Consider the following 15,439-nt stretch of genomic DNA (forward strand, 5'->3'; position numbering starts at 1 on the left):
AGCTATATTTTATCTTTTTGAATGGTGTAACTTCAGCTTGATGCAGAGCCCATCCACTGGTAGGATACATGAAAACAACATCAATCTTCTGTCATGTATTTGAAATACTTCTCTTGACCATTATTAGTTGTCTGAAAATAATATTTCTGACATAGAAACTGTGGAGATAAGTAATTTTGTAATTACTGTGAAATCCTAATTTTTTGAGAAAAATTGATTTAGCAGGTAGTTTTGATTAAAAACAAATTTCACAAAACCCAGAGAATAACAGTACTTCTTGTTGTTGACATATGCATTGAATATAATGCTGATTCACTACAAGAAAAAATTTTGCTAATGAGTGGTGTAAAAGTAATCTTACATTGGTGTATACTGTAACAATATATATTCAGATAGAAACAATAAATTATTATAGCAAATAAGCTGACAATCAAACCTGTAAACAAATATATTTTTTTAATTGATGCAGAGAAAACTGTAATTCCAAGATGATACCTTGCCTCTGTACACAGAAAAGCTTGATCTCTCGTGTCTGCTTATGAGAGTTGCATGCTACTAACCTTGAGCTAACACCCACCTCAAAAGCACTTATTTAACGTGAACTGCATTAGTGCATGATGACATCATCATGTGACAGTAGCCTTTCACCAATAGGCTGGTGACACAACCTTTTTGCACTTTTGGTCCAAATAACTTTTTATTTTTTTGCATTGTCTAAAATGGATTTATTTTTAATATTATTAGTCAGTTACTTGAGATTTATGATAGTTTATGAAACGTAACTTTCGGTTAAGTTTCACTGATTTCTTTTGTAACTAAACAAGATAACTTTTTTCATGTTTACCCATTATGAATTTTCAAGTGATGGTGTAACTTCTGCTTTGTTCCATTAGTGATGATGTTCCTAACACTGGACCTGAGACTTTTGTGGCTGTTGGGGTGCTTGTTGTCTGTAGAAGACATCATGACAGCCATTGTTCAATTTGTTGTGGGTTCCTTCATGCAAACTGGCCTCCTTCTCCTGTTCATTCAGCCAACATTCCTTCTCCCCAATTTGAACATGATTAGGATGATGACGATTTTGACAAGATCTCTTCCCTGACAGGGTATGCTCTAGTCACAGCTTTATCTGGGGAGGAAAATCCTCACTCTTTTCATCTCTAGTTTGGCATGATTTTGCAGGTATGTTCTTTTCTTTCTCTTTCCTCATTGTCTTTTAATTTCTCTCTGCTTTAATACTTGCAACCCATACTCGAGACTATTTTGTCTTCCGTCATTCACTTGACATTAAGAGTCCATACAGGTTTGTTGTTTCTCAAACACCTGTATACCCATACTAAAATGCCTTGTCCTCCTCATCTCCCTGACTATTTTGTCTTGGATTACTGCCATTCTTCATTTCCCTTTCTTGATTCTCAATCTTTGGAATTTATTTTACTTTTTTGGGGGATGGACCTCTTAACTTCTCTTTCTAGTACCCAATTTTTGTGCCTTTGTCTCTTTCTTACTACCATTCTGCATTACCTCTCGTCACTTCACCTTATGTCAGAGGCACTTCATCGTTCCCAGGAGGAGTTTTATGGAGAGGTTTGTTCTCTTCTTTTCACTACATTGGTTCGTACTTCTTCTGCTCTTTCTCTCCTTACTTGGTTCCTCTTCTGTTAGGACTTGGTGGGACGAGATGCTCTCCTAGCTAATGTATACCTACCTCCTGGTTATTTTCATGATCTTTGTTGGGCACCATTTTTTGCTTTAAGGTCTTCAGGGGTGTTCCTGACTCACTGAAAACCTGTGCTGAGGCAGCTCCAGCATTAGTCCTTATTGTTTACTATGGTTTCTGATCTATTTTCTTCCTATTCCTAGACCTGCTGAATCCACGTCTCTCTTCCCATTACAGCTTCCTGGCCTTCTTCTATTTCTCACCCTCCTACATCTTGATGTCAGGGTTTTTGCTCATTTTGTTGGTGACTACCCTTTCAGGTCTGGCCCTGTTAGGGCCTATCTGTCTCTCTGCTCCAGACTTTGGTCTCCATTTTTCTGACAGATGGGTTCTTCAGGTTCTCACCAAGAGTTTATCCCTCCACTTCTTTTCACCTCCTTCCCTTTTCCTCTCCTCCTCCCTCTGTTCACCTTTAACTTCAGTGTCTCAAGGATGTGATCTCAGGTCTGTGGCCAAGAATGGCATCGAGAATATATTTCCACCAACTCTTGGTTATTACTCTTGTATTTTTGTGGTCCCTGAGAGGACTGGAGACTGGCATCTTAGCTATTGACCTTTCATCTTTCATCCCTAGTTTCCATATGGGGGGTTTATTTTCTCTCTGGTGGTTCTTTTCACCCAGACTGTGGATGACCAAGGTCAACATTTGGACACCTTTTTACACATTCAAATTGTTCTGTCCTCCAGACATTTTCTTTGTTTCATCCATTGGATTTGGGTCATCCAGTTTTATGCTCTTCACTTTGACATTGCATCTGCTCTGTATTATGTCCTTTTTTTTGAGTCATGGGGATTCATCTTTCTTGTTCATAAACTGGGGCTTAGGTTCCACTGTTATATGAAAGATTAGCTTCTCCTTGCCCATTAGTGAGTGGACTCCTCCTTTACACCTGCATTCTTCTGTTTGGGGCTGTTCGGCCGGGCTAGCTTGTTAAGCCTTTCAAGTCTTTTCTCATGCTCGTCCTCTACTTGGTACATCTTCTACTCTCATCTCAGTTGGGTTTAGCCTTATCCTTTTTGTTTGCAAACAATGAAGTGTCTTGTCACCTAGATTTATGCTTCTCATGCACATGAGATTTTTTTTTCTTTTGGGAACTCTGGCTTCCCTTTTACCACAAGGGCTTTGAACTTGATGGTGAATCACCTCTCTCAGCCAGATAGGGTTCTAACCATGGATTGGTCTCTCCACCCTCAGGATTTTCATTGGGTTTGCTCAGTTGGGCATGCCTCTTATTAACATCTTCACCACTTAACACTCTTTGGGTCTCCAGTTTCTCATCCTTCGGCCTGAGCAGTCGATACTCTCAGCCAGAACTGGTCTCACCTCATCCTGTATTCCATATCCCCCAGTCGTCTTCTCCTTCTTGACTTTGCTCTGATATGTGACACTCCTTTTTAGTTCCTGTTGGTGGTGCCTTTTTGGTTGGCACAACAATGGTTTCCTCTGCTTTGTCTATTGGATCCAGGCCCCATTCCCACTACCTCTTGCTTTTTCCACATTTCTCTTTCATGCAGGAATGTTGTCTCTTCATCTTCACATGTGGGATTTGTCCACTCCATTGCCCACAGGGTTGGACTCTGATCGTATAAACCTTTTTCTTATATCATTCCTGTCATCCTTCAATTCCATTCATCTATAAACAAAAGTGGCAGGTATTTCAATATTGTTCCATCGTTTTGTAACCCACTTTTTGGGCTTTTTCATGTGGTTATTTGACCCTGGATTGTTGGTTTCTATATTGCTGGTTCTTAGGTGACTTTATCAACTACATTTCTCCTTTCCCATTGCTGTCAGTTTTTGTCTCCTGTCTTCTACACTTTGTTCTGATTCTTCCTTGTTCACTGACCCACTTGTCCTACTCCCATGTTTGACTAGGACTTTGACTTGGTTTTACACGCACTTATACTTGTTCTGTTTGGACCATTGGCTTGATGTTCATTATTACTCCCTTCTCTGAAGCCTAAGTTTTTTTTTCTTTCTCACCTGTTGTCACTGTCATTTTTGTTTCTATATGCTCTCTTTCACTGCACTTCCTTCCTTCTCTATTTCAGGCCTTCTTCCTAAAACTGGCTGCTTGGGAAGCTTGTTTCATCTTCTGTGGGATTTTGATTCCTTCTTGGCACTTTTCTTCAATAAAACTACTTACCATATTTAAAAATGGTAAGTACATTTTCTTTTTCAGCACCTTTTCCTTTTTTATAGGATCCTGCCAGGTGGCTGGTGTAGCCTCCCAGGGTATGCTTATTTCCAAAAATCCACATCAGACCAAGGGTAACAGAAAGCACTCAACCCATCTGCCCTAGCTCTACCTGTGCCCACTGTTGAGTTGGTGTATTCGGCAATGGGACTGGAGGTATCCTTTTAGTATTTAAATTGAGTCAATTGTCCAATCCAGACTGTACCACTCATAGACAGTCATAGAAAAAGTCATACCAGGGAAGTGTCTGCCCACTTTTTTGGCTTGCATCTGCTGGCTTTTAAAAATAGAGTTTTACAATCACTTGTTGCACTGTTTCCAGTAAAAGACCTTTCTGGCAGGTGTTAAATGGAGATCTGGGCACTTTTCTTGGTTTCCCCACTATGAATCACCCCTCCTGATCAAGTGGATCATGGGAGACCCTTTCCACTTACCAGTTCTTAGCCATTGGGGTGGTGGACCTTCTTGGAGGGTTCTGTACTGCTTGTGCACAGCACATGTGGGAAGTAGGGCAGTTGTGACACTGTCTGTGTACTGTGGGTCACCCCTCAAACAGCTAGTGTGCCCTACTTCTGCAACAAGAGTCTGTCCAGTTGAGTCAGTGAGACACTGTATAGTCTGATTGGCCTAACCACACTAGACTTATTAGCTTGTTGACCACGTGTGTTTGGGTGATAGATTGATCATGATCAGATTCCATCCATCTCTGCAACACTTGTGGGCTCTTTTTTCGCTTCCATCTATTCCATTCTGTTCAAAGAATATAGTATACCTTGGTGGATACAAGATGTATTCTCCAAGAGATGTGCCCCTATGGAGTCCCTGCCATTGGATGTCACACTCAATGGGCTTTCTCTTTGGGTGTTTTTGCAAGGGAACCCATCTACGTTGAATGATTGCACCAGTCCCTCCACCATTTTAGTGTGGGATTCTGCATGTGGAGGGGAGGTATTGTCTCGGTAGTTAATATTTTCCTTACCTGAAAATGTGTTTCGGATAGGTTCTCACCTCTAACACCTTCCTACCCATTCTCCCCACTTCAGTGTCCTTTCTTTGTTTATGAATGAAGTTAGTGCACATGCTTAAGATGAACTACTGTGCAAGGATGTTGTGTCACCTTCCTATTGGTGGAGGGCTATTGTTGCATGATGGTGTCATGATACATTAGTGCAGTTCACATTAAACACATGATTTTTAGGTGTGAATTAGTTTAAGACTATTTGTATGCAAATCACATTCATAGATGCTCAAATGATCAAGCTATTCTGAGTGAAGAGGTGAGTATCTATTGGAAAGACATTTTCAGGTAAGGAAAAATCTTAACTTTACCAATAGTTAAATACTTTGTGTCTTTTTTTTTCTTTTACAGGAGAATGCAACACCTCAATGGACATCTAGTTTATTAAGTGCTTATTATCCACTTCTCCTTACAGGTTCCTCTCTCATTGTCTGCTTTTGGGCAGAGGTAAGTGAAACACAGTTAACAGTAAAAGTGAGAATTAGTTTGTATTTCAGGCTCTGTCTGGAATGCTTTTTACTTTGTGTAAGATAAACAAGAGCAGTAGAGAATTTGTGATAAGCATTTATTTTTAATTTAGGAAATGCCTATTCTCCATCAAAGATTCATGTTCTTTAATCATTGAACCTTCACTCATAATACTTTTTATTCTGTCTCTTGGAACATTATTAAAAAATTTTATCTTAAGAAATGTTTTAGATTGACCTCTCTATTATGCAATTTTAGTTATAAATTTTTTTACAGATTAAACCACATCATGAATTTCATAAAGTGATTTAAATAACAACAAATATTAATTCATGTTCCCTGATGATATAACTATATCTGATGATATAATTTTCACTGCTTGGTACTGAATATTTTTCTTGTGGAGTATTCAGCTATTCCCACTAGAAATGCTTAAACAGTAAAATTAATTTGTTTAACCAATCAAATAATTTTTAACAATTTATTTTATGGTAATGTAAATATGTGTGTGTATGTGTGTGTTTGACAGGAGTTTTAACAGCTCTTGCATCATTTGGTCTACTGGCAACTCTTTGAAATAAAACTATTGTAACCATCTTTTATGAAATTCTGAACAATGTAGAATCATTTCTTGCATAATTATGAACAATTTAAAGTGTATCTACATATTTATATATTTTTTTCCTTGTGTTTATTAGACTTACAAATAAATTGGTAGAAACAACTATTATTTGATGAAAACATAGCTTACAAACAAAATCGTTATTAAAGTTGACTTTTTTTTTCTCATTTAAAGATATTCCACTTGCAGGACAAGACACTAGATAAGTTTTCTTTCCTCGACAAATCATTTTTTGGTTTTCTGGCCTTTAACATAATTACATATTCATTACTTCTGGCTGAACTGCTTTTGCTTCAGCTGGGAAATCGAAGTGACAATGAAAAGGTAAGATCTGACATTTTCACACAGTTGTTAGTTTATATTGAACTTTCTTTGTTTCAGTTAGGAGGTAGAAGTGATAAGATCTAACATTTTCACACAGTTGTTAGTTTATACTGAACTTTCTTTGTTTCAGTTAGGAGGTAGAAGTGATAAGATCTAACATTTTTATACAGTTGTTAGTTTATACTGAACTTTCTTTGTTTCAGTTAGGAGGTAGAAGTGATAAGATCTAACATTTTTATGCAGTTGTTAGTTTATACTGAACTTTCTTTGTTTCAGTTAGGAGGTAGAAGTAATAATAAGATTTAATAAGATTAAACTAAACTTACCTTTTTTCTGTTAGGAATTAGAACCAATAATGAAGACACTGAATTTAACATTGTCACATTAAAATTAATTTATTTGAAGATGGAAATCAAAGTGAAAAAGAATGGTAAAATATAAAGTTATGATATATTCCTTACACAACATAACACACTTAAAAAGTTTCCTATTAATTCTGCGTAACTGAAATCTAGTTCTTTGTTAAACATTAAAACACAGCTAGGTTTTAGATTATTGCTGTAAAATGTTAGTTTAACTAAGCTTATAGTATCTCAGTTGCAAAGACCGATGTTTTAATACCTTGAAGTTTTTTATTGCAGAGTTTCTTCACCAGTGTGTTCAATGGACTCTATGCAGGTCTCATGCTCATTGTACTAATTTTTTTTCTTGTTTATGGAACTCTTATGTATTTTAAGGTAAGATATAAATTATTTTTAATAATATATTTTTAAAGGCTAGGTGATTCTGAACTAGGAAGTGACAACTTACTTTTGAAGATAGAAGCTTCAAAATACATAAACAAAGGTCAATAATTAAAAAAAAACACTTTTACTTTGTGTCACCAGAGTTGAATATAACAACAAAAACACTGACTTTAGTATTATAAGTGGATAAGTAATGTATTTATGTTTCTCTGTTCTGCTAAAAAAATCCTTAAGTATAATATAAAAATTATTTATGAAGCTTAGTTTCCATTGTTTATTGGTTTTGTATTCCTAGGCATGTTTAAGCTCTAGTGACAAGAAATTGAGGCTTGTTTGTTTGTTTGTAGTTAAGCACAAAGCTGCACAATGGGCTATCTGTGTTCTGCCCACCACATGTATCGAAATCCAGTTTCTGGCATTGTAGGTGTGCAGACATATCGCTGTGCCACTGGGGGGCCAAGAAATTAAGAAGATACAGAAAATAATAATTCTAAAGATGATTATAATGAACTTATAGTAAACTAAGGTTATTATATTTTTTTATGAATTTCAATAAATGCCATAGTTTATTTTTTACTTCTGGTTTTGTGACATATGGCACTTGCTGTTATGTTGTACTAATTTGAGATCTCGGCCTTGATGTTAATATATGCTAGTTTATTAGTTTTAATGTTTCACTTAGTAGCTACATCAAAATGAAGAATAATGTCTGGTTTCCTGGGATAATCTAGAAATTATAGTATTATGATTTATTTTCATTATATACTAAAATTTATCCTTATACTTTTTGACAAGACTTCCACTTTTATAACCTCCATATATTTCTTGGGTTATTAATGTGTCTTGCAATTATTGAATTTTCTATGCACACATTCAGTGTATGCAAATATATAAACAATGGACCCAGCTTGTTTTTTTGTTTTTTTAGTGGTAGTGATGGTTATGAAAGCATAAATATGGAAACCTTTCTACTCAATTCAAAGTAATCTTTTGTCCAAGAATTAAAATTATGTAAAATTTTTTTGCTGACAAAGATAAAAATTTCATAAAAGCTGAAATATAATACTTTTCACTGTCGTGACCATGTGAATTTCTGAAGACAATTAATAAAAAGAAATAATAAATTGCAAAAACAATTGGAAAAGCAAATCATTATAACTCTTTTGTTACAGCTTCAAGGAGGGTTCATCAAGAATTCCACAACAACTATAAATACTCATTATAATTCTTTTGTTACAGCTTCAAGGAGAGTTCATCAAGAATTCCACAACAACTATAAATACTCATTATAATTCTTTTGTTACAGCTTCAAGGAGAGTTCATCAAGAATTCCACAACAACTATAAATACTCATTATAATTCTTTTGTTACAGCTTCAAGGAGAGTTCATCAAGAATTCCACAACAACTATAAATACTTCTCAGCTTCATCAGTCCAGACTAGGACTTGTTTCTCAAGGAGTATTACTTCTCATCACTGTAGCTTTTATCATCTCGGACACCCTTGGAAGTTCTTGGAGAGATAAGTTAGTAGTCTTAAGATTGAACTTAAAGCAAATTTTTAAAGCTTATATAGAAATATACTATGCTGAATTTTTCTTCTTTAAATATTATATTTTATAAGCAAGATTAATTCAAGATCTATATTTAAGATTTTTTTTTGATAAACCATAAATAGGGTCCCTGTTTTGAGTCGTAACTGTCATGATGTGATGTTTCGAATTGTGGAATTAGGAGTGGCTTTGTGGTTTCCTTGTGTCCTGTGGAACTGTATTAGGTAAGAAATAATTAACAGTTTGGAAAATATCAAGCATAGCTTATGTTTTTAATAGACCCATGGGCCTATGGCCTACATTTACAGGGCCACTGTAATGCAAATTTAATGCTTGAACTACTGCTTTGCACTTTTTCAGTTTAATGATAATTGCTGCTATAATGCAAATTTAATTTCTTTAACTAAGTGATGAACGGTAATTAGTAGGCCTACTTATTTGCTATATATCAATGCCAAATTTGGGGTCTGTTTTGGGGGAATCCCTGTAAAAGTGTTTTTGTGAAATACCCATGTTTCCTGAGGAGTTGAGTGAAAAGTATTATCTTTGTGTAAACCTCAGGGCCGAGATGATCCATTTGGCACACTTAGAAGTTGGAGAATCCAGCAGTTTAGGAGAAGGGTATTTTGAGAAATCCCTGAGTTCTCCAAGGGGGGTGGAGTGAAAAATTGTATGTTTATGTAAACTCATTTGATACCACTTAGAAGTCAATGTGACCAGCAGTTTATGTGACATACACACGTGTTGAATTTTATTATATAGATATGACTAAGCAGTGTCAAAACTTGTGATGTATGTGATGATATAATAAGTTTAAGTTGAGAAAGAACATGATGCAACACTTCTGATGTATGTTGGTAAATGATTGAAGGAGAAAAGATATTTTCTAATAATATTTGAAAAGTGGTACAATGCATCATACTTAACAGTCATTTCATATTCAGCAGTGAACTAGGTTGAAGCAGAATATCACATTACACTATGTAAATTATTTGATATTAGAGGGGAAAAATACACACTGACACACACACATAGTAAAAGCATTTATAATGTGCTTTTAGTTTTCTTTGGAGATGGTTCTATGGACAAACATTTTGAGAACAAACAGCAGATTGTCATTTTGATGGACTTAGCTGGTTTATCAGATTGAAACATTGTTCTAACATTTATATCAAAATAGAACTCCATTTGATATGAACCAGCTGTTTAGTCTTTTTAGATGAGATTACTATTTTAAGAGAATTTTGACAGACTTTTGTTAGATTAATTTGTTTTTAAGTTAAATGTTTTTAAATACAGTGAGGCAATGATTTAGTAATTAAAGAGTGACAGTTTTTTCTTGATTCATAGTCCAGAGCAGTTATGGATTTTGAATCCAAAGAAGATTTTAAAGAAACTAGAGCAGGACAAATGGATTTTGCCAACTGAAGAAGAAGAAGCCCTGGTTTCTTCATCTAAAGAAGTAGTACTCAGAGCAGGTGAGTTGAAAAATCTGAAAATGTGTTCTTATGCTGAAAAAAATAATGGGATAAATACTTCCTCTGACACTTTTCTTTTATGTTAACCCTTTATCATCTTTGGAAGGTTTTTTTTCCCTTACCATAATTTGGGTAAATGTACTGGTGGAGATGATGTCTAGCATGTGTAAATATAAGGGTGGAGATGATAAAAGGTTAATTACTTCTTTACTGACATAAAAGGGATTGAAACTTGGGGGTTACTTTCTAGAATGTTCCTACAAAGCCTGTAGCCCTTTCGGTACAGATGCCTGCAAGTTGCAGGGGTTCGTATGGGAATTTCACTTGTGCAACAATACTGTAATTCTGAGATTTCTTAATGTATCATCACAAAAACTGGTAAGATATTGTTAAACATTATGAGTATCTTGTACACAAAGAATGACATTATTTTAATTAAGTACTTCAACTAAAAAATATGTCATCTGTTGTAGTTATTTGTGCTCAAACTATTAACTAGTGCAAGGTGATTTTCATTTTAAATATAAAAATACTTTTCTTCATCTTATAGTTTTTATATTTCATTTGCATAACCTCTAGAATAGGGCTGGCAAACCTTTTTAAGAGCATATGGCCAAATTGTCAATAATTTTCAGAGAAATTATTTCCCGTGCCCATATACGGCTTCATATAGATGTGTATGTATTGGTCGAGTAACAAAAAATACTTGGGACAGTAGTGAATGCTGTGTGCCAAGAACATTTTCGTGTGTGCCATATGTTCACTAGCACTGCTCTAGAACATCCTAAATAAATGTCAAACGTTTTTTAAAGGTAAATGTTTATATTTTATTTTTCTACCACATCACTAACTGTGGATATTATCATCAACATATGGTGCAATGAAATGTTTAAAATTAAGAAATAAAAAAAATATACATACATCTTAATTTTTCATAGAATATCTTAAAAGATCCTCTTTTGGTTATATTCGTAATTTCAGGTCTTTTCGTTTTCACATATAGTTAATTTTTAATGTTTTATTTTCCTTTCCTGTCCTTTACCTTTTATTACTCAACTTGGCACAAGTCAATAGTGCCCTTGTGGTGTAAGTGCAGTTTCTTCAGCAGAGGCACACAAGCTTTCAGCAGAATTATCTTCCCCTTGCACAAAATCTTAAGCCTTGAGAGCTGACACAAAGTATGATGTGTATTTAAAAAATGTCTAAATCTTTCAATTATGTTTTTTAAAACATAAATAATGCATAACTAACTAAGATATAAAAGTAAGACCTAAATACAATTTAACTGTCTATCTAACTATAATATATTTAGCTAAGAAAAAAACTAATTGTTGTCATCAATAAAGCAGCCAACAATACTATAGGCAGTTACATATACCCAATAATGACAACTGTGTTCCAATTTCAAAATAACCATTGTTGAATTATTGTGTAAAGTGAGCTCTTTCTAATGACTATAAACATGTATATGTAGCAACAGCATGTAAGTTATAAAGCTCAAGTATATGAATAGAAGGTGGGCATGGCACCTTTCAGAGGTTGACAAAATTTATTACTTGTTTCTACTATATTCAGTCAGAAAACTATGAAACCTACATGTCAATATGGCAAGTAAATGTATTTAATTGTCCAGACATAAATCTACAGGACTGCCATTATCTGAGTCAAGATAGTGTAAAAGTGGAGATTTTTTACAGCTCATGTATCACGTAACAACACGAAACTGAAGTTTAAGTATTTTTTTAAAGGTTTCTTTTAAAATAAAGGAACTAAAACTTAGATAACATAAAATTTTGAATCATAACATGCATAATTATGTTAATTTAATTCACATACATTGATTGTAAAGTTATTTTATTAAATTTTAAATGTAACTCAGTGACTTGTGCAGAAAAGTGTTTAAAGGGGTACTCATTGCAAAAGGGTTAAGAAAACAAGTTCTATGTCATACTCATTTGTAAGTTTGTAATTCTTTAGTTCTTGTAGTACTAGTATGAAATACAACTGTTATTATACAAAATTTTCTGATACATTAAGACAAGGGTGCATATCTGAAGCATAATGTACAGTGAAATTTATGTGAATTTCTGTCTATTCCTATGCTGTGGATTAAAACAGTAGTGGCATGTTTAAGAAAATGCTATTGTAGTTCCTAGAATGCAGGTTTAAAGCCTGACAGATGGTATGAGAATTTTATGTGAAAACATAGTTATAAGATCTGTGTAAAATAGGAAATTGTATAAAGTTCAGACAGTGACCTTGTTTAATACAGCAAAGCAAAATGTAACCAGTGCACATTGAATTGCTTCAACTGCTAGTTTCTTTTGTACACCTAGAATTATATTTAAAGAACATTAGAGAGAACCTATCATGTGATATTCCTAGACTGAGGAAGGTATTCAGTTGCTTTAAATTTTTTATTACTTTGCTTATCCAGTACTTTATCAATATCAAAATGTATTCAGGTGACCTTTATATAGAGACCACGGATATGTCACTGAATAGAGCACGATATATGATAACTGTTAATCTAAATTTACAAGATTGCAAAACACTATGTATGTTAAATATTAATGCCTATATGTTTAGACTTTGGATGAGTATGGAATACACTTAATTTTTGTTTCAGTAGTAATCTGTTTTCTTAACAGTCCCAATCTGATATATATAGAAATATTTCCAGTTTGGTATTATGTGACTAAGATCAGAACGTTTATTAGTGTATCTCTGTGAGTTTCTGATAACTGAAAATACACATGTGGAGTTCTTTATTTTTTCACTGCCATGTTTTCAGTATCTGTTTAAAATTCATGGTCATCAAAGAAAAAATACATAACCCAAAAATTGTCTCAGGAACAGTAGGCATAGAGTTTGAGTGAAAGAGAAGAAAAACAACCTTTTATTTAAAATCTTCACCTTATTTGTAAGTGTTCCTAATTGTCATTTATCAATTGTATTGATGTTTAGGGACTCTGGTTGATTATGAAGAAACTATTTGATGTATGATAATTTTAATTAAATCCATTCTACACTGTGTGTTTCTTAGATACTGCTATTGCCAAAGTAAATATGGTACATTTGTTAAAAGAATGCTACTAATCTCACATGTGATGGTTAAAGAACTTGTTTAGAACTAACCATTATGTACATAGAAATGACAGTCACAGGAACTTAGCTACTGATTTGGCTTTGTCCTATGGTGGAGGATGCAACTTAGAATTACTTGCTTATTTAAACATAAGCACCAACTTTAAATGAAAATTCAACACTTGAAACTGTATATTACATGATTAAGGGCCAAAATCACCCATACCCTGTATACGACCAGGGTATTTGGAATCTTCTTGGTATTTTTAACTGAATCCATGTCTACTAGCCTGTGCTTTATAAATTTGTCTATGATGTGTTTACAAATAAAAGTACATGTTTGTTTATTTCACTCTTTGAATTCATTCTTCTGTCAGAAATCAATAACGTATACAAAATAAGTAATAAAATAACAATTTCTGATGTTTTCTTTCTCTCTGGAAAATTATGTTTTAACTTGCATTAAGCAAAGACTTCTTGTACAACAAGCTTTGAACAGTGGTGAAATGGGCAGCAACTGCTTGGTTAAGAATGTAGAGAAATTCTTGGAGGACAAAGATTTCACGTGGAAAGGACAACGTTTTGAAAGCCTTCCATTTTAAGATCTGCATGTACTGGTTTTTGCAGGGGGTTTATATGGTATTTGGGGGCTGGGAGGATTGAGGTTGATGTGACATCATTGAATGACCATTCTTGTGGTTGGTGGAATGAGTGATGACTTGATCAATGTGGACTTCCAGATTTGAGTCTCTGTTTGTCAACGATTTAAAAAGTTGTTTTCCAGAATTTACTTGAGTCAGTGTGTGTGTAATTGTCCCAGTCTATTTTATGTTCTACAAACAAGGTATAAACTGCCAGGGCAGAATTTTGTGTGTTCATTAGTCGTGTATAGTCTTTGTTGTTGTTTTGTTTTTTTGCCTAGAAATGATTTTTGCTTTCCCCAGTGTAGGTCTTTTTATAGGAACATGGTATCTCATAAATGATATTTTTGTTTTTTGTCACCAGTTGCCATTTATTTAGTTTTTGGCAAGGATAGATCTGGCTACAAGTTTGATCTTCTTGTTTATGTTTTGCATGTAAGGGAAGTAAGTAGTGTTGGTCTTGTTTTTCCTGTCTATTATAATAGTTGGTATTTATATGTTCTTCAAGTTATTGGCAATGAAGCTAGAAGGATATTTTTTTATATTTAAAACACTTTATGATTGTGTCTGCATTTGGCTTTGATTGTTGTTTTTTTCAACACGTTTTCAGCTCTGTTGTTCAAGCACTTAATAATACTGTGTTTAACAGAAGGTGGATGGTAAGGCTGGAAATATAAGTATCTATCAGTATGAGTTGGTTTCCTGTATATATGGTTATAGTGAGTTTGTCATCCTATCTGCTGGTGAAAATGTCAAGGCTGTTGTTCTCTAATTCCTCAGTGTAGCGGATTCCATTGTCTACAGAGTTAAGGTGTTGTAAGAAAGCTAATAAGTTCTCATGATTGTGAGATGAGATGATAAATGTATTGTGAATGTAACATTATTAAAAGCTGGGTTTTTGTCAAAATCTTCTTCAAAAACGTATGCTAAAACTTTTGAGAGCAGTGAACCCATGGCATGGCCATCTGTTTATTAAAATAAATCTTTGTTTTTTTAAAAATATGTGGGTTGTAAATATAGTGTGGGTAGTTCTGTAATAGTTTCTGTCTTCATGTCAGTTCTGTATGTAACACAGCTATCACTGAATAGCTACTGTTTGGTGATGCAGAAGATATCTGTAGTTAGAACATTAGTGAATAGGCCTGTGACATCACAACTGACAAGGACACTCTGGGATCTGATATGTAGGCCTTTGAGTTCAGTGAAATCTTTTGAATTGTGAATGTTATGTCAAGTAGTACCCTGTGTGTGCAAAAAAAAGCGATGGCATGGGGAGTATTCAAAAACCAGTGCAAGCTGACTGGAAGACCAAAGATGGAAAGCCTTTGAAATTTCATCCTTTCAACCTTTTGTAGGTTAGTCTTCCAAGATTTTCTCTACAAATGTCACTCTGAACTAGGCAGTTGCTGCCCATTTCACTATTTTTGTTCATCATGAGTACTCTGCCTGAATCATCTGTAAAAGAACAAACCTCAGTTTTACAGGAATAACATCATTGCCTTTACAAGAGTAAAGCTTGTTCATGTTGTTTTGTTCGAGCATTGCAGAAGTGTATACAGTAAGTTGAGGATTCTGTTAATGTACA

The 15,439-nt window shown here is 34.3% G+C and overlaps 1 protein-coding gene across 6 annotated transcripts in view; it reads left to right on the forward strand.

The window, feature by feature from the left end:
• LOC106460489 overlaps nt 1-15,439 on the forward strand; it is a 45,024-nt gene that overhangs the window by 9,955 nt on the left and 19,630 nt on the right. For all 6 annotated transcript variants that reach the window (XM_022387237.1, XM_022387235.1, XM_022387236.1 and 3 more), the window contains exons 5-10: nt 5,288-5,383; nt 6,201-6,350; nt 6,992-7,087; nt 8,470-8,621; nt 8,774-8,872; nt 9,999-10,126. In XM_022387237.1, the coding sequence (XP_022242945.1) occupies nt 5,288-5,383; nt 6,201-6,350; nt 6,992-7,087; nt 8,470-8,621; nt 8,774-8,872; nt 9,999-10,126 (721 nt within the window). The remainder of the gene's footprint in view (nt 1-5,287; nt 5,384-6,200; nt 6,351-6,991; nt 7,088-8,469; nt 8,622-8,773; nt 8,873-9,998; nt 10,127-15,439) is intronic.

This window comes from Limulus polyphemus, unplaced genomic scaffold (genome assembly GCF_000517525.1).
Source record: "Limulus polyphemus unplaced genomic scaffold, Limulus_polyphemus-2.1.2 Scaffold780, whole genome shotgun sequence".
Lineage (NCBI taxonomy): Eukaryota > Metazoa > Arthropoda > Merostomata > Xiphosura > Limulidae > Limulus > Limulus polyphemus.